A 26737-nucleotide genomic window follows, 5' to 3' on the forward strand; every position below is an offset into this window, starting at 1 on the left:
TGATACTGGTTTCTGTCGGTTTCTCAAGGTGTCAGATCAACTGGGTGTATGACAGTGCCTTTCACAGCAACAGGCAGCTGAAGACAATCATGCTGACTGGAAACCTGCTCTTGTTTCTGTCTGACACAACGTTCACTGGCCCATGGTCTCTGAAGCAGCTTGTTTTAACATAGACAGGAATAACCAGTATGTCATTTATTCCAATAACAAATCTGTACAGCTTGCATGCCTTCATCTTGGGCACCAACCACATCTCTTCACTGCAGCTTCCTCCCAGCTTTCCCACTCAAAACCTCAAATATGTTGACTTTCAAAAGAACAACATAAGAGCAATCACAGCAGAAGATATCTGCATTCTGCAGAAGATCAGCTTTATCTTTAAGGGCAATGACATTATATACATTGAATCTGGAGCTTCCCAGTCCCTTTTCTACAGTTTGGACTTTAGGGGCTGTGCTGACATCTCTGAGGTCCTGGCAAGTATACAGAACTTCACAGCCCAGACCCTTTGGCTGGGAACATTTCACGGTGTGCAAAAGAATCCCTACATAAGCCCAAATGTTTTACAATGCCTCTGTAATATCTCTGTCAAGGATCTCTATCTGCAGCTATGGCAATTCCAAAACCTAAACGCTGACATATCAGTGCTTGACCAGGCTTTGAAAACTAGACCTAACTCAAACCCACATCAAAGCACTGTACCAAGCATCAGTGGCATGATCTCACTAGTTCTCAATGTGAATTCCTTTGAGCACCTCCGCAACATCAGCTCTGCTGCCTTCACCTCTCTCACCCACCTCTACATCAAGGGGAACTTGCAGGTCCTGCAGCTGCACTATGGCTGTTTGGAGAAAGTGGCAAAGCTTCATCATCTTGATTTAAGCAAGAGTCATACAGAAAACAGACTGCTCGAATGAAGCACTGAGTGGTCTGAGCAGTCTTCGCTACCTCAATCTGAGCCATAACATAAAGCTCCACCTCCAAGACCTGCTCATTAAGGATGATGCTAACCTAGAGCTGCTGGACCTAGCTTTCACTCCTCTTCATATCAACACCTCTCAGGGTCCTTTTCGAAATTGACATCTCTTGCAATTGCTGAATCTTTCCTCTTCCCACATAAACTCAACACCTCTTTCAAGGCCTGGAAAACGTCATGCTCTTGGACCTTAGTCAAAATACCTTTGAATCAGGGGTCATGCCAAAGAACAAACTGTTCTAACAGCTATCTAATTTAGAGGTGCTAATTTTATCACCCTGTGAACTGATAGCAATAGGCAACCAAGTATTTCACAGCCTCAAGAAGTTACAGCATGTTGATCTAAGCAACAACAAACGTAGAGTATTCAAGCACAGATGTATTTTCAAGCCTCAAGAGCATCTACCTAAATTTTGCCCACAACAGGATCCAATATTGTACCACATAACAAGCTAGTATCCCTAGCTGGACACTGTGGAATCAATTTAAGTTGGTTGCAAAAACAACCCTCTGGACTGCACCTGCTCCAGTATTGGTTTAATCACCTGGTAAAAGCAGAATCTGGATAAAATTGAAGACCCTGAGGTAGTGAGATCACAGAATCATCTAGCTTGGAAAAGACCTTGAAGATCATCCAGTCCAACCATTAACCTAACACTGACCATTCTCAGCTACGCCATATCCTTAAGTGCTATGTCAATCCTACTCATAAACACCTCCAGGGATGGGGACTCCACCACCTCCCTGGGCAGCCCATTCCAACACCTAACAACCCTTTCTGTAAAGAAATGCTTCCTAATATCCAGTCTAAACCTTCCTTAGCACAGCTTGAGGTAATTCCCTCTTTTCCTACCGCTTGTTACCTGGTTCAAGATACTCATCCCCAGCTCTCTGCACCCTCCTTTCAGGGAGCTGTAGAGGGTGATGAGGTCTCCCCTCAGCCTCCTCTTCTCCAGACTAAACACCCCCAGTTCCCTCAGCCGCTCCCCGTACGACCTGTGCTCCAGACCCTGCACCAGCTCCGTTGCCCTTCTCTGGACACGCTCGAGTCATTCAATGTCCTTTTTGGAGTGAGGGGCCCAAAACTGAACACAGGAATCGAGGGGCGGCCTCACCAGTGCCGAGTACAGGGGTCAGATCCCTTCCCTGTCCCTGCTGGCCACGCTATTGCTGACACAAGCCAGGATGCCATTGGCCTTCTTGGCCCCCTGGGCACACTGCTGACTCCTGTTCAGCCAGCTGTCAATCAGCACCCCCGCTGACTGGGCCTGAGCGTCTGGTTGTCCATTATATGACTTTTAACAGCACCCAAGATGACCTGCTGCATGACCTTCCCTGGCACTAAGGTCAGACTGGATTGTCCTTTCTGCCTTTCTTGAGATGCTCTGAACCCAAATCACTAGCTGGGTCTCAGCTGGTCACCATCTCGCTTTCCTCTGGGATCAACACGTCATTGCAGGAATCTTTGCTGTTGTCCTAGCTATTTTATGCTGTGTTGCCATTGTCATTTGGGGTGCTCACTATTTGAAGTGAAATTACCAGCAAATGTAAGTTTATGATGGAGATATGGAAAAGAACTGTAATAATTTTGTTAAGATAAAGGACAACTTCCTGGTTTTGTATGACCTGTATTTTGTTAACTTTTGTTAAGAAATAACCGTTCTCATTTGTATTATAACTTTTAGAAAAATAATGAAAAATTTTTATTTGAGAATTGCAAAAACAAACTATGATCTGAGCCTTGAATATGAGTAACTTCTCTTATAGAGAAATGCCAGTTTAGCTCAATGTTAGCCATGATCTCTCAGCTACTATGGCTAATGCACCTGTAAAGAAAGATCCCAGGGCTAGATGGCAAACCTTGTTCTCTTCAAAAAACCAAAATCAAACCACCGCTACTTCCAACAAAAAAACTTCCCAACCAACTAAACCCCCACTCTCTTTCAAATGCCCTTGAAAAACAGTGTTGTTTAAGAGCTGGCAGTAGCATACCCTGCTGTGCTAAAAAGAAAAAAAATTACTTTCTGTGAAGAACAGGCACAGCATTTGTAGTCACGTATGACCTACTCCTGCAGGACTGACAGAAACAGCCTCTATCATCTCTCCAATTTCTTTAAAATATTTTGATCCTGAGAAAGTTCATGGCCACTGAACCTCTGTCCCAAGGCAGGCCTTGCTCCTGTACTATTTACTAGACTCCATAGTAAGCAGGACTAGCAACAATTTCAGCTTTAACCATAAAACCGGTAGACTTGGTCAAGAATCTGGGTGCTTGGCACTATGCTTTGCTTGCACAGGACAAGTAAACACCACCAACAGCTATGACACTTTCCTGTGCCAGCCTGGAATGGACTGTTTCCCCCAGCAGAAGTTCAGGATCAAAAACTAGAGACTGCAAAAGGCGTGATGCTGTGGGGAGCAGCAGCCTCATCCCATGGGTGCTCCTGGTGCTAACAGCTACTTCACTTTGCTTCTGGTCTGTGTCCGTGAAATCAGAATCTCTTTGCTCCAACGGGATATGCAACAGCTAGGCAGGAAAAAAGGACAGATTTCTTCTTATTTACTTTTACTAAACAACCAAATCCCTTTGTCTGCCATCACATGTGAATAAACCCAGTGACAAGAGAGTACACACATTTGACCCAGGGTCTGATGGGAGCTTGCTGTGTGTACTTATCTACCCTGTGTTACCATAGCATGATAACATGACAGCTGCTTTTCCCATTGTTTTTCTCTTAAATCTGTGGGCTCAGGAAAGGGACAGACAAACGGTGAATTTAAAAGGGCGCATGACATAGTTCATAGCTTAGGACAGGCACAAACAAAATTGCTGCAAGTATCAGGTAGTAACTGCGGCAGATCCACAAGTAGCGGTGACTTGAAGGCAAAATTGCATGTTGGGCTGTTGCTTTGTGAAATGTCTCTTTGGAGAGGAAGACAGGATTTAAACACTACCGGTTTCTGAAATCCTACTATGTCATGGCATAGACTCATGTGTAGACTGAAGTCAAAGATGGCTGAAAAGACAAAATGGTGGTGTTCCTGTGTGATATATATTTGCACACAGGGTATTAAGTATAGTCTTTCCTGTGATCCATCCATATCCCTCTACACAACTGGTTTTTGATGACTGTGTCTTCATCTATTGTCATTTTTCTCTTTAATTTGCAGTGTCCTCTCTGCTTTCTTATTTGTCTGCAAAATGCCATTCATGACACTATGTAAGCAACACTGCTGAACAGCATACACCGTATGTTTCAGGGTACACAAATCCTACATACAGGGACTGATTCTTCTGAAGGAAAATTTATATACGGCTACAATACATTAAAATGTCCAGATTACATAATAAAACTTTTTGAAATTCAAATATTTAGTCTTCTAGGATTACTTAGCAAGGCTATAAATAGAAAAAGACAGTAGGTTTATTTTTCTGTATAGAATTTGTTTACCCAATCAGGCTCTGATCTGATGCAGTTGTTGGTCCCCAGTCAGGCCTTTTATCTCTTATTTTTTCAAATACAGCTGGGGAGCTGACACACACAGAGAACAAGGGAATCACCTGGGGTAAATGCTGCCTAAGAGGATTGAACTCACCACTATCCTGGCTCCTGGGCTACAGCTGTCACTGAAGTCATGGTACAACACAAAACTGCAAAATAGAATTTTTTACCAGTATTCACGCTGGGAAGAAACTTGAGCAGATCTTAGTTAACAAGTCACATTTCAGAGACTGGTAAGCACTTATCTTTATTCCAATTGGACAAATCAAAACTCAGAGCAAAGTTCCTTCGTTCCTTCCTTCCCCAGCTGTGCTTTAAAAAGATACTATCACTAAGATGCAACTCAATTTTTGAAAGAGAATTTTACTCTGAAGAGGATGGTTGAAAAGACTCGTTTCCAAATCTGTTGATTTAACAAATATATGCTGATGTCAATGATGCATCTTTTATGAACTTTCTGTCATTCACTAGTCTTGTCTGTACTGGAAAAGGAGCAGATGATATCCCCTCCCATCTACTCACTCATTCCATACCTCCTTGTCTGGCAATAACAATGGAAATTCTTCTTGCCTAACAGCACACAACACAACCTTCTCTAATCTCTCATTCTCTTGCCCCTAATTTGAAGGGCTTGCTCTGTGCTAGAATTTACCTACCTTGTTACTGTCTTCTTACTCTGCAGCCTTCTCCACTCTTTTTGATGCTCCCAACCCTTTGCAGCTTGAACCATAACCTCTAGCATTGCTTCCTATCCTGTTTTCAAATCCATTCTTGGCAGACATCTGGGAGACTGAGTTGGTCAGTGCTAATTCAAATACTATACCATATAGTCAGTGGAAAGAAAAACTGTTGCTAACCCAAGCTATGAATGGGGACATGCATCCGTATGTTCTCTAGTATCTTCCTGGCCAGTGATTTATTCTTTCTGAGCTGCCATCTGAGCTACCATTCAAATCCAAGGTTGACATCCCTGCTAAGTCTTGAAGACTACATAAGAGGAAAACATGGGGTTTAAGGTAACATAGCAAACTAGGAGTTCAATGCTGAAGGGAACTCACATTTTCCTCTATGACCATAAAAGCATTCCCATCCTAGGTGAGGTGCAGTCTCTTACAACAGCAGAAGTGAGGGTGACAGGCCATGCCAGATACAATAATGGTAACCTTTCTCTCCTGACTTCTCCAGTGTAAAACTTACACCAACCCTTTCCTCTGGCCCTGAACACATGGAGGACTCACTCTGACCATGCAACTTTCTATGTCTCCCCAGGCAGAGGTGACCACTGCTGTCCACAGTCAGAGATAGCATAGCAGGCAAAGCTGTTAGATCCAGTCAATTTTCAACTCTAGTCCCTTCCTTTCTCCGAGCTGCTGGATCCTGCTATCCCCTCCCCAACTCATCACACCCCCTGCCAGTGCACAGGTTTTGCACACTATCTGCCTTCTGCTGGGTTGAAGCAAGTTGGAAAGGTTGGGTGACCTGCAGCTTCCCCTCACCCTACTGGTTTCAAACAGAGAGCAAAGCAGCAAAAATGATGCCATAAACTACTGCACTTCGGTTTTGTACAGAGGAAAAACAGAGAAAAGAATGCAATTGTAAACTGCGTACAAAAATAATCCTCTGGCTGTGCAGCTCTGCACAGCTACCAGCAGAGCTACCAGGAATGGAACAGTAAAGATGTATGTATTTTAACAGATGCTGCTCCTCTGCAAGAAGTGGAAAGATGAAAATCAGGGGAGCAATATTTCTGCCCTGTTGCTTCTCCTGCCAGAAGGATTTTTCTTGAAATAGGCCACTGAATACAAAGGTGCTCTGATCCATCTCCATTGCGTGTATCACTGCATCTATTTTATCTTTTATTAAGTGAAAAGAAAAATAAAGGGAGATTTGACAAGTCAAGGGGTAGAGATCTCAAAACTGAAGAAAACATTGCACTTACACATGCTCCAGGAATTTAAGGCTGGAAATTTAGCATGAACAGAAAAAAAAACCAATGGAGACTGGGTATTTTGAGAAGGTACTCAAAAACATACTGACCTATTGTAATGAATGATGATACATGTTTTGGGGGAAAGATTTAAATGTCATGTTACAGCCTACTGCCATTGTTAGCTACTAGTCAGGATATGTCATCCACCACCACTCTGTGCTCGCAAACCCAACAGTAGAGTAGCGGTTCCAGACACTGCCTGATACTCAGCTGTGCGGAACCTCTGTCTCCAAACTAAACTGCATTTCCTCATGCAAAGTTCTCCACCAGCATGTGCCTTAACAGGTATACTGAGTTGGCCCCAGAGGAAAAAAACCCCAAACCTGCCCATCTGAGTAGAGCAGAGATATGCCTTAAGGTACAGGAGTGACAGCAGTGAAAGGAAAAATGCTAACACAACTGTGTCATGCTGAATTTTTATTTCAATATTATGCACCTGCATAAGTATAAATAACAGTGTTCAACATACAACAATTATGACATCCATAAGGAGTTTTTTAGAGAAAATAAGACTGCACTTTATTGCACAGACCCTAACAGTTTTTTTTGTCTTTTATTCTGTAAGCTGAGGAATCTACAGCAGAAAGTCTACAAAAGAACACATCAGATCACATAAAACTGACCAAGTAGAACACAGGCAGGAGGATCTCTTAACAGCTCACTGATATGGTAAACACCAACAAACAGGTACTACAAGAATACAAGCTTAAGCACTGTAACACTTTCAAAATGCAAAGAAATTACTTGTCAGAAGTGAGAATGAACTATACAAAATATACATAAAATTATACTGTAAACAAATAGATAGATGTGCTTTAAAGGAAACAAGAGGATAGGTGAAAAAATGCAGAAGACCGTAAACTAGGAAATACCTCCCAGATAGAAATGTTACTTGGAAGTGCATTAGCATTCATTTGTAGTAACTGCCAAAGCACAGATGAACTGTAAATGTTGAGACCATCTTATTTTTATAACTGCTCAAAAAAGTTATCCATTGCTCACTAGCTCCTCTGTGAATGCAAAGGCAGTATGAATGTTCTAGTGACACATGAAAAATCAGAAGGACTTGTTTGTGATATTATCCTTCCATGACAGGTTTGCTCAACTAAACAGTATAGTAGAAGTTTTTACTGAAGGGAAATTAATTCTGCACACTGTCAGCTGTCACACAAACCTCCAGGTCAGGATTACACTGTGCTTTTATGAACTATTATCTAGCTTTTAGAACACTAAAACAACCCGTAAGCCCTGATGAAACAGGCAGGGGCCTAGCTCTAGTCTGGGTACATGTAACAGAAATAAGCAGAAACACCATTCTGTTGATCCCCATCATTCAAAAACACACATTAAGGATATTTTGTAGTGTTTCTGTACATGTTTCAAATTCTACCTTTCATCCCTAAAACAAACTAAATAACTCCACACTAAAATGATTAAAGTCTACATGTTCCACAGTATATAAAGTGTAAATAAGGCTTAGCAAAAGTAAAGACAGTCACATTCTAGCACCAAATAGCTCCAACAGTTTCCTTTGTTACAAAATGTTGCTTTTTTAATTACAGTATTTACCTTTTTTTTTTTGCATACAAATAAAAAGATTATGTTATGAAATGTATGGAGCTACTCAATGCATTTAGAAATGAATGTGTAACCCAGAATCACTTGCCAAACCCAGCAAGTTAGATCTACAACATAAGGCCCCAGCTATGTATTAAAATGTATCGGATGTCCTGATCTTTTCTAAAGGTACTGAAACTGCTTTTTTTTTTTCCTTTTTACCTTTCTTGTCATAAAATAGAAAAAAGCTACAGCTGTATGATGCTAATTGCCCTATATGCCTTCATAGTATGTATTCTCTAAATGTATTAAAACCAGGGGTGAACATACTAGTACTGCAAGTATGTGCTTATACTTGTGCCTCATACTGTAAGGGTCTGAATTTAAAAAAGCTCAAGGAATTCAAGAGAGTTGCAGCAAAAACTGAGCACACAGTGTGTGCTTTAGAGTTTCAGCCTTGTCTGGGATAAGGATCAGAGAACCCACACCCAAGAGACAAGACAAGAACCGTCATTTCACCAGAGAACATGACTTGTGCTGGCATGCCCTGATAACCAAGTGGTCCTCCTATAGCTTTAATGACACCTACTCAAAGACAGGCTCTGTGCAACTGTGAGATGCAATTCGGTCTTTTGTCAGATCTGGTGAAGCAGTCAGCCAGGCACAGTACTATCAAAATTGGATTATTAAAAATACATGTAAAAATTCATACTAAGTCACCACATTTATTCTGTACGAGTATTTTTTTAACCCTTAGTTAGGACTTTTAATAAACAGAAACGTGGCTTGTTTTCATTTTCCAGATAGACCAATGCTAATGTATGTCCACGCCAGGTCTAAGTTTTAATAATTCAGTTTCATATTTGAGTATGGCAAATAAGTGGCAAAGCAACTATCTTAAAAAAGGTATTTTTTTTAACAAAAAAGTTGCAATCAGCAGCAAAGTATATATGCTACATTCAAACCCCAAACACATTGCTAAGTATTTACAGAAAAAAACACCTTTTCTTCAACAGCTCTCAGCTGTAAAGGTATTTTTGTACAAATACTATATGGTAACAGTTTTACCGGTTACAATTGTGAAGGCATTTTGAAAAAAGTCATCTCTTTATATATCCCCTTGTCTTCTTTCTTCAGTGACATGAAAGCTTTGCCACACAAAGACACTACACAGTGCTGGTTTAAAGGCAGTCCAATATATTGATATTGTTTCAGCTAGTCTTGAATTCACACCTGCCAGGTGCTACTGCTAATAGGATTTTTTTTATGAGGACTGTTCCACGAAGCTTACAGTTAACAGGATTTTTTGTGAGGACTGCTCCGTGAAGCTTCCCTTCCTCTCCGCTGCCGAGCTGAGTCTTTGTCATCAGAAAGTGCATTAGGGCAGTCAGGTGTAGCTGCTGACCTGGATAAATCTTTACCTACATTCTGTTTTCTTGAAGCAGACTGCTGAGCCTGAACGGCATCTTTTCCCTTTACATCCACAGTGTTAACAAAAAAAGACTTTTCTTGATTTCCAGGTTTCCCCCCAAAGTTTGAATCGGGGTGGTGGGCTTCTACTACACCAGCAGCACTGTGCAAGGCCATCAGTGAAACACTTTTAGTCATTTCTGCTTTACCACTCCCTGAAGAAGAGGTGCTTTTCTTTAGTTCCTTGCAGGTCGCAGGAAGCTCAGGTGAGCGTGCTTTAACCTTTAATGAAGACGCATCACTCTTCACTGAAGACAAAACAGATACTTCTTGTCTACATTCAGAGAGATTTGCTGAACAAGTGAGCAGCTTTCCTGGCGTTGCAGCCACACGACAAGAATTCTGCCCGCTGGCAGCTGACAAATGTTTTATTGTAATCTGCTTGTTTGTGTCCTCTGGCTGTTTATGACTAACTTGTCCTTTCCCTTTTAAATCTTGAGAGGTTTTGCTACTTGTGGTTGCTTTTTCTGCTCCTTTCCCTCTGGCATCGCAGTTTGCAAGGCAAAGGGTAGGCTCTACTTTCCCACTGTCAAGCTGAACATAAAGTGCATCAGTGCATGTTTTTCCTTCAGGTCTTTTGTCTGCAGAGATCATCTCATTACTAGGACTTCTGTCTACTTGTTTGCTCAGCAGGACACAGTCTTTCACAGTGGAAAACTTTGGAGACATTGTGTGTTTTTCACTGAGGTCAAGTTGCTTTTGATCAGCAGATTCCCCCAAGCCTGCTAGTTCTTGTCTCTGCTCCTGCTTTTTTCTCTCTGGGCCTGCTGTTACTGGGCTGACAGCAGAGGATTTGGGTTTGGTGTCAGGAGTGATGCTGCTCATTTGGAGGGTGGCTACTGAGCTATGCCCCAAACTCACAAGACTTTCAGCTTGCACATGTTCATTGCTCATTCTTCTCAAGGAGCCTACAATAGAAGAAAGGGGATCTAGCACATTTTTACTGGCATGTTTCCCATCTTTCCAGGAGCTGGTAGACACCTGAATATTAGTTTCTTTTTCTTTTATGGTCAGGGTGCATGGTTTTTGTGACAATGTCTGTTTATCCATGTACTGAGACTTAGAGGAACTCGTATCAGAGGCTGGCTTGTGTTTATTACCACTGCTTTCTGCATATGTGGCAGCAGGCTTCACCTGTTCTTGAACACTTATGTGAACATCTACAGCACCGTTTCTGCTTACAGTGTCCCTCACAGCAGGGGAGCCTGAAGCTTTAAGTTGCTGCTGAGGAACCTGGATGGACTGCTCTCTCTCAGTAATTTGACGTCTTGTGTCAGTGAGCTGTTTCTGATCTTTCTTCAGTAAATCTTTGGCACTGTCCTTCTGTACAGAGGAAATGGGTACAGACTTCTCATTTTTAAGAGCACAATCTATTGAGGGTTGCATGGGCCATTTGGATGGAAGAGCTTCACTCTTTGACTCTGTGGTAACTTTCTTAGAGTCACTGAGAACTTTCTGCTTGGTTACGTCCACAAAGTTACTAGCAACACTGCTGTCATCTTTGCCTAGCTGTTTCACTGAGTCTCTGCCATCCTTAGGTTGTGTCTTGGGACCAGCTGTCTGCATTTTTCCTTGCATCTGAGGTGGAATGGCAAAATCAGCACAATTTTTTTCATTGCTTTTGGAGTAGCTTGTTATCAGGACATCTGAGATGGATACCTTCAGAGATGACTCTCTAATCACCTCCACCTTTGCAGGGATAGGCTCACAACTTCTTTGGGCTACTGTCTGTTTAGCAGGTAACTCCTTTCGCATTTGCTTCTCTTTTCCTACAGCTTTTTCAGGAGTGCTTCGGACAGCAGAAAGTTTGGAGCATGTTTGAGTAGTTTTAACACTGTGGCTCTGAATAATACAAGACTTGGCCTCTGTTGAATTGTCCTTCTGTTTTGAAGGGGAGGTGTCTTTCTTTTGAGCAGTTTCGATAACAGACACACTGCCTTTAGTAGCTGGACTAGAAAACTTTGTCACTACTTCTGCAGCCACAGAAATGACTGGTGGATTTGGAGAAATCTTGCTTGCCTGCAGAACCTGAGGCTCTGATACGATGACTTTGCCAAATTTTGAATAATTTAACATCTGCTCTTTTTGACAGATCAGTTCCACCTTCCCACCACTCCCTTCTGATGCTGGGGATTTAGGAGATCCCCCATCACTGCTGGTGCTCTGTCCTTCTGGCAGCACAGACAAAGGCAGTTCAGTTTTTGAAGCCTGTGGCCCAGAAAGTAAGGCAATGTCTAGTGTGCCTTCTATTGGTTTCAAACAGGAGACTGATCTCCCATCAAGTTTATATTCTGATGGACTTTTTCTGACAGGAGCCTCAGTAGAAATAAGGGCTGATTTTTCCACACTCATGTCTGCTCGGACATTCAAGGTCTTGAGAGGAACAAAAGAAACCAAGTTAATCTGAGCAGCATGTGCACTGCTGATAAATGCTCTAGCATCTGCAGTGGAGTCCTGCTGTATGTTTATTGGTCTGCCTGTATTAAGTTGAAGGCATTCATGAACATTTGATGTCAATTTGGGTTTTAGCACTGGACAGACACTCTCATCTTTTTCTTCAATGGACATTTTCTTTCTAAGATAATCAATATTTGCAAGTTTACCATCTAGTCTTTCAAATTTGACAAATTCTTTTGTTGGTACATTTTTATCTGTGTTTTCTCCCTTTCCATTTAGCATCCTGTCAGAGGACTGAGGTAGCACATCTTGCAGTGTACATGGAGGGGACATTCTTTTGAAGTCATAAGAAATATGACTAAGTTCATTAGGCGGAGGCCCATGACACATCTGTGCATCTAAAGCAACACCATCATTTGACCTCAGGTTTGCATTCTTTTGAAAGGTGTCTTTGAGTATGCCACCAGCTGACTGGGTCTCCAAAGCAACAATTTTTGTTTCAAACTGATTTGATCTTTCTAATACCTTCTGAAATGCTTTTTTGTCTCTTTCTTCCAGTCTTAAGGTATTGGGATTTTCTGGTTCACTGCTAAGTTCATGTATAGCGGCATTAGCTTTTTCAGCAAAATCTTGCTTTTTCATAACTATCTTGGCCTTCAGCTTCTCTCTGTCTAGCTCATCGATAGATTCTTGCCTACCTAATTTGCGGGAGATTGGTCGTTTCAAGCAGCCCTGCTCTGCAGGCCTGACCCGTGTAAGTGAAGGCACATCACATACATTCTCCTCCAAGCTCTGAAGAGTTACTTCCCTTTGGGACAATTCTCTATTCACTTCTTCCTGAGTCACTTCCAGACTGTGTTTTCGTGAACATAAGAGTTTCTTATCACTGCCATAAGAGGGTGCAAGTTTCTCTTCAGATTGGACTCTCTTTAAAAGCGGAGATCTTGGTGGCTCTGCACTCTTTGGTCTTACAATATGCCTTACAATAGTTGGAGGGGAGTGCATTTTGCTAGGAAAAGATTGAGCTATTTTTGTATTTCCAATCGAATGTCCTAGCAGTGGTGATGGAGATCGCTGAGGGGATGTTGGCTGGGGTGTTGGCGAAGGTGTTCGTGCAAGAGGAGAGAGAGGAATGCTGCCAGCTGATTTGCGTCTTCCTGATCTGTATCTTTGCCCACCAAGCTTTGGACCTAAGCCATGAAGAGTACTGGGTCTTATGTGTCCCGAACCAGCTGGAGAATTGGGAGCACTTGAACTAGGGGAGCTACTCTGAGAAGAGTTGGTACCTACAGAAAGAACAAACAAACAAAAAAAGATTAGCAAGATTTTTTAAATCTTGTCTAAATGCTCAGTGAGACACAGAACTTTCACCTGTCCAAAAGGCCTATGTGCCATCTGCTGTTACAATGTTCCAAAATTTGGACAGTTTTGAGTGACCAGGCTGTATACTCCTCATCTTTCCAAATATGTTGCTATTTCTTCCTTAACCTCTATTCTTTCATCACCTTTAAGTTACTGCTTACTTCTATTTACATAGAATAGCTAACTCTTTCTGCCACTTCAAAGCAAAGATCAAGGCTTTCCAAATAATTTATCTTTGCCAAGGGATTGCACAAAAGCAGTCACTTTTAGCACACACTAAAATCATGACAGAAATGAAAGAGGACAAAGGGCTAGGCTTTTAGGAACTAGAAAGAGGTGTATTTCAGCACCCCAACAATCTATTCAGCCACAAATCTGTATTCATGAGTGCTCAGGCTAGTTGAGTTATGTAGCAACTTTTCCCTCGATACCATTCTTTTATCAATCAGCCTCTCCTAGGCAAGATTCTACCTTTCACTCCAAACTTGTTTATTACTCAACTTAGAGTCACTAAACTTGGATTTAAAATCTGGGACAAACCTAGCAGACAGTTCCCTTTAAGGTGCTTCTGTATCATGAAAGCACCTTTGATTTTGCATCAGGAATCTTCCCTTTTCCAGACAGAAACCAGCTGTTCAATGATTATGCTTGTCAGAGCTGACTACTCTTATCAAGAGTGTAATATATCTCCAGGGCTCACAAGTAGAATACACTTCAAAGTCTTTCTCCTCTGTCCTCCACTCCTTCACACTCACCAGATGGAAAATCAGGAGTAGAGCGGTAGCTTGGGGTAGGTGATCTAGGAGATAAGCTGTGGGTTGGAGACCCAGGCAAGCTCTCCCCTGATGAAAGCGATCGGTTCAGGCAGGAGAAACTTCTGCTGGTGTGAAGAAGAGGAGAGGGTTGCTTGGCCAGCTTTTTAAAGAGAGATCTTCTCCTAGTGTGAGAAGACCACAGCATTAATTAGAAGTTAAGATTTACAGAAGATACTATTACCAAAGGCAAAACTCTTGCAAGCTGGAATTGCTTCCCTCTCCCATTACCCTCAGAAAAGCAAATCACACTGTAGAGCATGAAGTTTAGGAAATATCCTGATTCACTAATAGGCGAGCTAGATATTGTAACTAAATCTATTTGTACTAAAATTTACTCACTATTTCAGAGGAACATTTAGCTCCTTATTAGTATAAATCTGAATTTTTTTAATTTAAGAGCCCACCAAAACTGAATGAATATCTATAAAATACTGGTGATATATTTACAAAATAGACATAAACTTATCATCAAACTAAAAATGCCCATAAACTTAGCACTAGAAAGTTTAATTAAACAATAACAAAAAGATATACTTAAACCAAATTAAGATACAACCTATTATTCACCTTCTTCCCCATATTTATGGGTGTGCCATGCAAAATTTTTAGGGGTTATTTTAACACATCTAATTTAGGCAAAATGGGATTGGAAATACATGTTTCAAGAGTAAAAAAATGTAAAAGAAAAGAAATGCATTAATTTTCTATTTTAAATTAGTTATGTATACACACATGCAAGGAAATATTCACCATGAAACAAAAGGATTACTCACCTCTCTAAACTCTCTTTCTTCTTCGTTTTCTTACTGCGTCTAACCATTCGGCTCCTGCAGGTGTTTCGTCTGGCAGGTCCTGTCTTGATGGAAGTGTTTTCAAAAGGGGTTGTCATTACTGAGACTTTGTTACCACTCTGTCAAAATGGAGAAGGAACCTTTAAGTGTGAGTAATAGAAGAAAACTTTGCCACAAATGTGAATGCAACAAGACAGAAATCCAACGTCAGAGTAAGAGCTGACCATGTAGGGAGCCCTGTGCAGATGTGGCCAGGCTCATTTATGTCAAACAAACAATGACCAGAAAATTCCCAAGTTCTGTCAAATTTCCTAAACTTCCTCCACTCCAGCTTCAGGACAAGGAGAAATTCTAATAATTGTAGCGAGACATGAAAAGACCAAGTATTGATCAAGACTGCAATTTTCAAGATGGAAGCTTCTACAGAAACATCCTATTTTCCCACAAAGAACAGCTGTCATTGCACAGCGGTCCATTCAGTGGCCATTCATGTCTCAGGATACTGACTGTTACAATGATGAAATGGAGGAGAAAACTTAATCTTATCAATACCAAACAATCCTTTTATGGATTAAAAGAGTTATCAAATATAATTGAATTAAACTTTTTAGGACTGTTTGCATGAACAGATGACTCAGTAAATAAACCCATCTAGAAATATCTGTGTTTTAAAAATCCACACCTCCTGTCCAGCACTGTATACCACTACAATAAGCTTCTTTTCAAAGGAAATCCAATAGGCCAAATTAATTTATGATACAGCACATCTGGATAAACAACAATCTCTCATTTTGTGTTTACTCTTGTAAGTAGTGTGCAGGGTTGTCATGTTTCTCTTCTTCTGTCACTGACACAGAAAACAACTGCACACCCAACTGCCTAAAATTACAGAATTTTCTCTTACACATTTCCTGCAAAACTCTGAAGTTCCTCCTGGTTTCAGGGGAGGAAAATAAAGACTTAAGGGAAAGTGTATTTTGCATCTTTTCTCAGCTTTTTATATTTCCCCATTATTTCATTGCTTTCCAATCTTCTTTCATAACTGACTACTCCCTTTGACAGACAAAGCTCCGCATGTAGCACCATAAATTGTTAACAATAGGAAGTGAATACACAGCTGTCTAAAAATTATTACCTAGTCTGTGCTGAAAGATTATTCTAAAACTGCAATTTTTTGAATTGATGATGAGCTACAGCGAAAAGCTAAGACACTATCACTCATTAAAAAATTTGGTTTTTAATTTTGTTTGTTTTTAAGGAATAACTATAATTTTCTAATAGGACAGACCTCAGAAACTCCACAAGTGAAAGACGTAATAGATTATTCATAGAAGTCCAACTGCAGGATCAGAATTTCATTACGCAAAGCAGCTCTGTGGGACATGCCTGGCTACATGAGACACAAAAACATTCTGGGCCTTAAGATTATAAAAGACAAGTTCCTAAGGCAAGAAAATATTTCATGTTCTTTGTTTCTATCTTTCCTCACTGATTTAACTTTAAAAGGAGAAAACAGTATGTACCATGATCATCAAAAGCCTCAAGTACCTGATGAAGATGGGGGAATTCAAGAAGGTGCTTGAAAATGTCAAAGTTTTTTTCAGAGACAATGACATCTCTGTGTCAGTGCCTCAAAGGTACCTCAGCTATCTCAGCAGCAGTGCCAGTTTACTGCAGAGAATCATCAGAGGATATATGAAGTCATTGACCTCTCTCCAAATCTGCACAAGTGTAGCTTAAGAGTTTGCAATTGAACCACCATGAAAATCGATAACTGATCTCTGAAGGAAACAAATACAACACCTCTCAATCCTTGGTGAAAACAGCAAGTGCTTTTGTATCCCAACTGTCCAGAGTTACCTTTAACAACAATTCAATGACTTCTGTATGAACAAGACCGTGCACGGGCTCTCCATTGATATGAGTAATCAGGTCTCCAGCTTTTAAACCCACTTGATAAGCTGCACCTCCTTCTTCCACATCCTGGAAAACAGAGAATATACACAAAATAGTTTTTATTTATACTTTCAAGAGTAGGCTTTGTCTAATGAACTCTTTCTATAAGACCATTTGGCAATGAAGAAAAAACTTACAGATATTAAGTTATATATAGGAAAAAAGGATAAAAAAATCAGACCAGTCATTTCACCTTCAACTACTTACTCAAAACTGCCCATTAGAGGGAACAGAGCAGCACAAAGATGATGAAGGACCAAACCAAACTGAATTGCAAGTTACTTTGAAGGTGGCTTAAACAATTTATTGTAATTTGAGATTTTGAAGAATTTTAAGCCACACAGCCACTATGGAAGACTACAGTGCTTACAGAGCTGTAAGACTGCAAACCTACAGTATTTTGGAAAAAAGACAAGGTTTCACTTTTAGTGTAATCTTTCCCCCTTCCTTTCACTGATGTGATGCTACACCAGTAGCAAGAAATCAAATTTTTAAATTTAATCCATTATCAAATGTATACCATTCTCCAGATTCAATGTTCTTGATGGTCAGAGCTAAACAACATGAAAATGAAAAATACACTACCACGTGTGTAGCATTGATACTTCAAAACATACAATACATATTTAAAACAAAGCATTGTACAAAACTTCAAAGCTTCTGATAAATTTGTAATCAAGTTAAAAAAATTATATTAAGGTGGCTGAAATAGTTTATACACACACTTTTGGTGCATATTTAATGTATTAATTATATATAATACTTATTTTATAATTGATGTTTATAACAAATTAAGTATAAATATATTTACATAAATATGTATTTATTTTAGAGTTAAGAAGGTTGATAACCAGTGAGATACAAGAATTGCTGTCTTTTCCTTTAGCTTCCCACTTCATTCAAATCAGTTATGAAGAGGATGAAAAATACAGAATTTATTCGGAACAGTCTTTTTCCTGTGCCATAGAATCCTCAAAGGTATTCATAATTCCAAATGATTTTCACCTTTTTATACAAAAGAATGTCTGTGCCTGAAATCAGCCTACTTGCATCTAGTAAAATATTGTTGACTTTCATGAATCCCTTAATTGATGCAATTTAAAAACTCCGTGTATATTTCAACAATTTCTGTTTACAATCTCCTAGTTTTGCAAATCCTGACCTCAGTGGGCTGCACCAACCCTTTTGTTTACTAAGCCAGTGCTCTGAACTTAAGACATGGTTGTTCACAATCGCCAAAGTTGACAAAAGTGAAAATGACTCATGCTGAATGTCAACATCCTATGTAGGTACCACTTCTGCCAAAGGTAGCTTTGTGTCATCCCTACAGTCAACACTGGTCTTGTGTACAGGCACTAATTTCATTCTAGGAAAACTCTTTGGCATAAAAATCACAATTTACACAGTAACTCTTAATAAACAGATACCATAGGTACAAAATCAAAAGCAAATACATTGTTACAGTTTTCTGTGGCTGTATGTAAGTGAAAAACCATATTATCCTACCCAAACAATGTGGTGCACAGTGTAGATATCGCTGTCACCCACATAAACCCTGATTGCTCGGATGGTGAAGCCATATTTTTTTCCTGAACTGTGAATTACTAGTGGTTGATGAGTACTCGCAGCAGCAATCGATGAATCACGGCTGGGAGATGAATCTCGGGAGGATGAAGGATCAGATGACAGGGAATGAGGAGACATAGGACTTCCCAAAGGAGAAACACCAAACACATCTGGAAGAAAAAAATCTGCCTATTAGAGTACAATCTGAGTACACACAAATACAGACACAAAACAGGGAATTTGTTTAATTTTGTAACACCTTTGTGTCAAAACATATCACTGTCTTCTGTCTTTGCATAAACACTAAGATACACACCAGTTGAGGAGGAATGAGAAGTTTAACCAACAACCAGATCTTAGAACTAAGTTTCTTTCCATGTAAACTATTTTTTAATGTAAGGGTTAACTTGTTAGATGAAGACTGCTTTTTCCTTTTAGATAGCAAACACACTCATTGCTAACTTTGGAAGAACAATTCTCAGCCTCTTCCTAACATTCATGAAAATAAAACCAATATGGTAGTGGATGTTATTGTGAGCACACCCAAAACCATCCCCCAAATCATGCAGCAGAGCTAAACAAAGCACTAGCGCTTTTTTTTTTTTTTTTTTTTTCCCAATTATGTATAGATACAGATAAAGACTACTGTAATTAAACAACAATAACCAGCTGGATAATAGGACAGTAACTCAATGCTTGTACCAAGCCTCTATTTCTGTGTTCTGCTACATCATATAAGACCACAAGAATTTCTTGCAATTACAGCTTAGTTTTATTTCATTATTTTGAAAGCACTACATGCTAAATGTAAGCACAATTGCAGCAGCATAAAACACACTTTGGTGACTAACAGGGTGACAGTTCTGTAAAGGAATGCAGGCCAGAAAGATTCCATGTTTGGAGTCTGTGCCAAGCCATGTCATGCAAGGGCAGATATGCTCTGACAGCAGAGGCACTACTGCCTGGATGCTCCCAGAGATTGGTATCACCGGGTTAATGCTGAAATCCCACAGAACAGCCAAGCCCTGAGGGAGGTGTCACTCTCACCCTTTGGCTCTGAAACATGCCCAAGATCCCCGACCCTCTCCTTTGTGCTGCATGTGGGACTGACACATCCTGTGATTCTCAGCTACGTGACTTAGGTTAAAAACACTGGCCATCTGTTGCTGCAGTTTATTTTATGGATAAACATGAATAAGGTAGGTTTTTTGGACAATATTAGGTACAGCTAACATATAAGATTTTGGCTGATATAATGACATCATTTTTAGGCATAGGCAAAGGGAAGTTTGGATTTTGTAGAACGATGTTGAGATTAAACTGAAAGAAAACAGTAGTTTAATGAGCACAGTAACTCATCTCTGAACTTTCTGATATTCACTCAACAGCTGTGAAAGAACTACTAGAATACAAACTGATGATAACTCGAGTGTTACTTGGCTGTGCAATTACTTGTATGTGTATCATGTTCCTATGATAATCTCAATAATTAACATGCATTAAACCCTCTACATGCAGAAAAAAAATAACCATGATGCTTACCATTACAGGGATATACCAAAAAAATCACTTATGACATATTGGAACAAATGCTATTTGGAAGAAAGAGTCTACACAAGGAAAAAGCCCAGAGTTTTTGCAAGACACTTGCAGTTTTCAGTGTCAACACTGCCCTGAATAGGATGAGCACTCTTTCACCATCTTTCTCACTGTAAAAATACTCATCTTGACATCTCTCATGCATTTTGTGAGAATGATCTTCCACATTCTAACAACATCACAGAAATGCTAATTATTCTTTTGACTGTCACCTAGTTATCCTCATTCAAACAGTAGCAAAATATACCTCTAAAGAGACTCAACATTTTCCTCTTGACTTATCTCATTCAAAAAATCCTCATAGTTAGCTGCTGGAATTACATGTACTGCACAGGAAGCCTATGCTGTTCTCTGGTTAAGAAGGGTAGAATACATGAGGTGAATCATAAATTCCTGCAGTAACAGGGTTCAGATGGCCTTTCCCCTTTCCAAGGTCTCCAAAACACATGCACAATAGCACAGTATTTCCTCACCAAGGTATTAAAGGACACACAGGGTATATGCTTTACAACCCAAAGACAGGTGAAGACTAAGAGGGGAGCCAGAACCCTCTTCAACACTGTACAATTCTCCAATAGCCCAAGGACTTAAAGCAACCTGCTGAAGTTACTCTCAAAGACACCTTTGAACTTATAAAGCAAGTGCAGGGTTATGTTATCAGACCAGTAGATACTGAAATATTACACCTAAAGACTAAAAGCAGCATATGGCCAGTGTGCAAAGTTAGGATGTAATCCTGCTTTTGGAAAAAAATCCCTCCAAGTTTGGGAAATTTGGACTTTGATTCCAAACCATGAAAAAACAAAGCACCAAAGCTTCATCTGAACACGCTCAATACTACTGCTAAACTTCCACATACTTATAGCAGTATTTCTGGTCTCAAATTCTGACCATCCCATGTAAGTCAATATAGTACAAACAGGAGCCTACACACTATTTTTACTTCTGTGACACTTCTCTCTGGTTTATAACTAGTCAGGCTGAATGTGCTGCCATAACAAACAGCTACTTAAAAATTAAGCTACACCCCTACTGTAGGATGGACCAAGAACAGATGCCTGCATCCTGCTGTGCATGCACAGGGTCAAACATGAAGTAATCACCACCAATATATGCTTTTGCCTTTCAGAGAAGGTCCCTCAGCTGTAATGTGACCACTATAACTGCTGACAAGATTGCACTCCAGTAACACATGTGAACAACAAGAGAAACAAAAAACTGTGACACAGAATCCATTCTGAACTCCCCAAAATTTAGCATTTATGTCATAAACCATAAAGTATGCATAAATCATAACATTTCAAAAAAATTTATCTCTACCTCCTGGGATCATGAGAGACAAAGCACTTGCAGAAAGGGACTTTGTGACTTTTCCACAGATCTTCTTTTTCTCTGTGCTTTCTAATCGTTGACGAGCCATGTGAGATGCAACTTCACAGGGTGGCTTTGAGGAGTTATCTGTACTGTCCACACTCTCACTCCTTCCGTTTATCTGATCTAAGTGCTCTGGAAAACTGCCAACTGTACAAAGAAGGGATAAAGACACTGAGGGAAAACTGGGGATCATCAAAATGGTACTGTTGTGAAACAGGAATTTTTCTTTCTCTTAAAAAGTTACTAAAACAACATTACAGACATCTGAGTAATTCTTCCAGACTTACAGAATGCATAAATGTCAACTGAATTGAAGCAATGTTTTTTTGTAGTCACAGAATAAAGTAAAACAACAAACAAAAGCTGAAACAAGTCTGGTATCTCAATATGCATCAGTCACCTTAGAGAATGATACATTTACTTTTCATGTAAGCTCCTCATAAAGTATAATAAATGTAAGGCTCCAATCCTACGTAAGTTGCTATCAGCTTAACTACTTTCCTCAAATCATTAAAACACTAAGTATAATTTTATTTTTAATTAGTATCTTTTGCTTTTATTCTTTGGATGGTTTTCTACCACAAAGGAGAAAGATATTCAGCACCACTAAATTCAGTATTACAACCACATTGGTATTAGTCTATCACAGGTAACAAACTTTCACAGTACTGGAGGAAGGACAACAATGTTTCAAATAATGAAAAAACTCCATAAAGGCCTTGTGTCATGTGAACAACCTGCATGGGATTTCTTCAAAAATTCAAAGATGTCACAGGGAAATTGTATGACCTTATGAGACACACACCAAGGGTAGATCACCTGTTTAAAGACATAGCAGCAATTCCTAGTATTCCTTTAAGGCCACTGAATATCTTGTTGCTCATGGATTACAGAAAAATGAAATTACTCTTAAGTGTAACTGGTAAGTGACAGAAAAGGATCAGATGCTTTGAGTTATCACTGTGACTGCTGTGCTAATGCCAACACCTTAACAGAGGGCTGGAGGGAGTGAGCGAGACTTGGGATACAGCACAGTACAGGTTTTAGACAAGGGAAGGAGATAGAAAATAGTTGTACAGCTGCAGGAGCCCAACGAAATTTATTTTCCCAGAAATGGAGAGGAGGAAGGGAGAGGAAAATACAGACAATAAGGGAAATTAGGGGTATGGGAACAGAAAGGAGTATCTTGAGAAAACTCAGTGAGGTACAAAAGAGAAATAAGCTGAGGACAGGTAAATGTATAGAGAAGCTAACTGGAACAATGGACAATATTAGACTGACATAGGCCTAGATCTGTGTTAAACATCAGGTCTTCCAACAGTTGTATGAAACTCTCCCCTGAAAGTACAAAACCAGTAAGATACTAGGGCCCTGGATCCTACTGAAATGCTTGAGCTGGGAGAGGGATGTATAAAGGAAATAAATTAAGTAGGGAATGGTTTACAACGCTCTCTCCTAGATTCCTAATGACAAAAGTGACTTCCACAAGTCAAAGACGACCCTGCCAATTCTGAAAGGTGTACATCATTGAGATGTCTTAATTAAAACCACACAACAGTGCAGCACAGAGAGTTAGAAAACAGCAATACAGGTCAGTAAGAATGACTCCAGGATGATCAATCTAAAGATCATCAACTTCAGCAAGGTGGCTTAAAGCACTAAAAACAGTGCTTTAAGTGCTCAAGGGATCTAAGACTCCTTTTCCTTGCAGCAGGATCTTGCAAAGGCTTTATGCCCTCCAGTCAGTGGGGTGACATCAGATGTTGACATTTACAAAAATGTTGAAACTTTCCCATATGTATTTTCATGAGATTTTCTTAGCTTGAACCCGAGCTCAAACCATATCCCTCTTGGGATGTTTTTTTTAAAAGCAGTTCTGAGGTGGTGGTGAAGTCCCCATCCCTGGAGGTGTTTAAGAGTAGGGTTGACATAGTGCTCAGGGATATGGTGTAGTTGGGAACTGTCAGTGCTAGGTTAATGGTTGGACTAGATGATCTACAAGGTTGTTTTCCAACCTAGATGATGCTGTGAAATACAGGACTTCTAAATCCATGACTGCTACTGCTAAACAGAGAAGGTCCACAACTGTTTATAATGTCAGTCAAGAGACCCACTGTAAATTACCTGACAGTGTGGAGCTGCTTGTACTTGCTGGAGTGGTCACTTCAGGTTCATCTTGCACTATTTCCTCACTCACAAATGCAGGCTTCTCCTGTTCCTCCCGGGGTCCCAGTAAGCCAGTGGAATCATCCCGTTCTCCTTCAGCTGATATGGCCAACTTCGGAAGCAAACCAGAACTGCATCGTTGCCTGCCACTCTCAGTGTCAGAGGAGATGGATGTAGATGTTTGTTGTCTGCATTAAAAATAAGTTAACTCTCATGCGGTCATTGAGATGAGGACACCTGCTACCTGGCAAGGATGGTGTGGACCACTTCTAGCACCTTCTACTTACATTTCAGAATATTCAGAACTCCAGCTTAAAGATTCCACAGAAGGCAATGTTACAGTTTTTGTTTTGTCTCCCGCTTCTTCCTTTTCTTCACCATGCACTTGAGTGACTCGATCTATGCTACTAAAAACCTATTACAGACAAAAAAACCCCACAGAAAACGCAACAACTAATCACTGATGTATTCAATATAAAAAAAAAATACACAGGAAAGCACATTTTAGGTTGTATACTGTGCATGTTCTAAATGATTATACAGTATTTTAGAGTGCCAACTTCAAACTTCTTGAGTCTTTTTGAATTTCAAGTTCTTAAAATGTTTTCCTATTTTGCTTTCTTGGCTCCTCACATACAGGGTCACGAATAAGGTCTCTTTCCATTCTAAGTTCACCAGCTTTATCCCCATTTCACTGCATGAACAAAGAGCATGCAAACAAAATCCACACCCACACCCTTGGGGTCTCTAGGTCACAGGATTAATGCACATCTTGAATTAATTCACAACCATAAAGCCAACCAAGGTAAAAAAAGCCCTAACCCTAAGACACTGACTTAGTATCTACCACTTAGTTGTGGAAAGCAGAACAATTAATCTGAACTGACTTTGAAGTTAAGAATAAATTATCTGGCCAAAGGATTTTGAAAAAATCAACTCTGATCATTGGCAGTTTGTTGTTTGCTTAGTTAGCAAACAGTACACAAATTGTCAGCTATATATTCTACAGCCTAAGAGGTACAACTGAAGATGCAATGACATAACTACATTAGCAAACCAAACCATTCCTGCAGTACAGAGCTTTCAAAAGGACAGTTCACAGAAGCACAGAATGAGGTTGGAAGAGTCCTCTGCAGGTCATGTCGTCCAACCCCTCTGCACAAGCACAGTCACCTAGAGCTTGATGCTCAGGACAATGCCCAGATGGCTTCTGGAGACCTCCATGGATGGAGACCCCATAACTTCTCTGGACAAACAGTGCCAGTGTTCAATCACCCTCACAATAAAAAAGTGTTTCCTTGTCTTCAGACAGAACTTCCTGTCTTTCAGTTTGTGCCCAATGCCTCTTGTCCAAGTTACCTCCATTGTTTACCAGTATCTCAATTTGAAACATGCTACCAAGTCAAAATAAGGAGTTTACATAGAATGAGGGTAACTACATCCACAATCCCTAATTGTATCACAGATACAATACATATGTGGTATACTGCAGACTCAGCATAAAATCCACCAATTCCTTAAAGCATAACCCAGGATGAACAAGAAGGAAACACAGACTTTCCAAATACCTTTAAACAGTTCCTAAAGTAAGTTGAAGAAAATTTTAAATAGAAAGCCTTTGAAAATGACTGCCTGATGCTACGTTAAGACTAAAAGCACGCTCATCAGACATTTTACCTCCATTATTTCCTGCCAATTCACCCACCACTGCATTTTCTGAGCATGCCCACTCTGCTCCTATTGTTGTCCCTCATCCAGCAGTAATTATCTCTTACCTCAACTACTAAAGTATACTACAGTCAGCTTCACCTTCAATTCGCAACATTCAAATCACTCAAATTCACATCTCTTCTTGACCAAATCACATGCTAACCATTATTTTGCTTTTTCCCTCCAGTCTAATGTAATCTAACTAACAGCTACTATAGGCTAATACCATAACCTTTGTTATACTATCACCTGCAAAATACCCAGGACACAGCTGGAGTAATATGCAAACTATGTACAAGGAAACCAAACCAACATAAGTAACGTGCATTAGCATTTAACAGAACAGTTTCCCTTAACTTTCTCATGGTCTCATGAATTTTCTACAGAAAAATACCAACGTATCTGTATATTTTTCTATTACCTTCTTAAGGATTCATGAAATAACTTTCCTACAGAACCTTCCCATATTTTGATTTAACGGTATTATTTCATTCTTGCTCAATTTCAGTTAACATTTCTCGAAGAAATAATGTCCTATACATCTCTAATATTTCCAAACTGTATAAAAGTAGATAAATGTTTATGTACACAAACATTTATGTACATACTAACATCACAGCAATTTTTACTTACTTTTGAAAATCTGTGTGAACATGAGGAAAACTGTCTTATCTCCAAACTAAAATCTTCATCATTGGTATCATCTTCTTCTTCAGTTTCCAAATGGTGGTATTTCTCAGAACGAGCTACACACACAGGAAATAAAGTATTTGAATTTATCAGGAAAGAATGGGTATCAAGATTTAATAGTATCTAAAAGCACAATTCTATTCTTAAGATTATTTCTGCTGAAATGTCAAACCACCAGTGAAATCGCAAGCTACCAGTATTTCTGATAAAGGAGATTTTCAAAGCAGTAAGCAAAAGTCAAAGGCAGTAACTACTTAAACAAAGTGTTAATCACATTTTTTTTAATACCAAACACCTACTGTCAAAATAACTTGTGTCATCTTCAGATTCCAATTGTGGAATAAATTCTGCTTTCTGCCTCAGCAGACCATTCCAGTCAAGGCCCCTGAAGAACTGATGCTGCTTTACTTCATATGTACCACCTGGGGGAGCCAGAGAAAAAACACAGAGCAAATTCTAGCAAATCCTCTGACACATTTCAACAAAACCCTTGGCCCAAAAATGCTAATTATCATGGAAAGGTGCAGTCATCACTGTAGGCAGGAACATCTACTACCAATTTCCACTAAAATCTGCTAAATCTGTCAAGAGCACCTCCCTGACGCTGTGTTGTTGTTGCCATTTCTTTAACAGTGGTGGAATTGCTTTATCATCTTGCCCCTCAATAATTAGTATATTCAGAAAAACAGAAATGTTATTGGTCAGCTACAAATTAGTCAGAAGCATCAGATGTAGTAGTAGTAGTAGTCATAAAAATATAAACATGTGCAGAAGATAAGTACAAGTTAGAAAGTAATGAGGAAAAGTAATGAGGA

General features: G+C 39.8%; 2 protein-coding genes across 9 annotated transcripts in view; one reads left to right on the forward strand and one right to left on the reverse strand.

Moving 5' to 3' along the window:
- The first annotated feature begins 188 nt into the window (after nucleotides 1-188).
- On the forward strand, nucleotides 189-4201 carry CD180 (CD180 molecule). Its single transcript, XM_026865782.1, is given in 7 exon segments — nucleotides 189-889; nucleotides 891-1106; nucleotides 1108-1330; nucleotides 1332-1409; nucleotides 1411-1467; nucleotides 1469-1561; nucleotides 4148-4201. Coding segments are annotated over 7 exon segments (1422 nt in total).
- Nucleotides 4202-6873: 2672 nt separating this feature from the next.
- MAST4 (microtubule associated serine/threonine kinase family member 4) overlaps nucleotides 6874-26737 on the reverse strand; it is a 315990-nt gene continuing 296126 nt past the window's right edge. For 5 of the 8 annotated variants that reach the window (XM_026865288.1, XM_026865287.1, XM_026865286.1 and 2 more), the window contains 10 exons: nucleotides 26222-26344; nucleotides 25866-25978; nucleotides 23810-23937; nucleotides 23481-23710; nucleotides 21303-21503; nucleotides 18324-18553; nucleotides 16722-16844; nucleotides 14844-14980; nucleotides 14011-14192; nucleotides 6874-13179 (listed from right to left, as the gene is read on the reverse strand). In XM_026865288.1, the coding sequence (XP_026721089.1) occupies nucleotides 9320-13179; nucleotides 14011-14192; nucleotides 14844-14980; nucleotides 16722-16844; nucleotides 18324-18553; nucleotides 21303-21503; nucleotides 23481-23710; nucleotides 23810-23937; nucleotides 25866-25978; nucleotides 26222-26344 (5327 nt within the window). In that variant the 3' untranslated portion in view covers nucleotides 6874-9319. The remainder of the gene's footprint in view (nucleotides 13180-14010; nucleotides 14193-14843; nucleotides 14981-16721; nucleotides 16845-18323; nucleotides 18554-21302; nucleotides 21504-23480; nucleotides 23711-23809; nucleotides 23938-25865; nucleotides 25979-26221; nucleotides 26345-26737) is intronic. The other 3 variants (XM_026865290.1, XM_026865289.1, XM_026865285.1) reach the window with 2 other exon arrangements.

Source organism: Athene cunicularia (assembly GCF_003259725.1).
Source record: "Athene cunicularia isolate RWA chromosome Z unlocalized genomic scaffold, athCun1 chrZ_part1, whole genome shotgun sequence".
In the NCBI taxonomy this organism is placed as follows: Eukaryota; Metazoa; Chordata; class Aves; order Strigiformes; family Strigidae; genus Athene; species Athene cunicularia.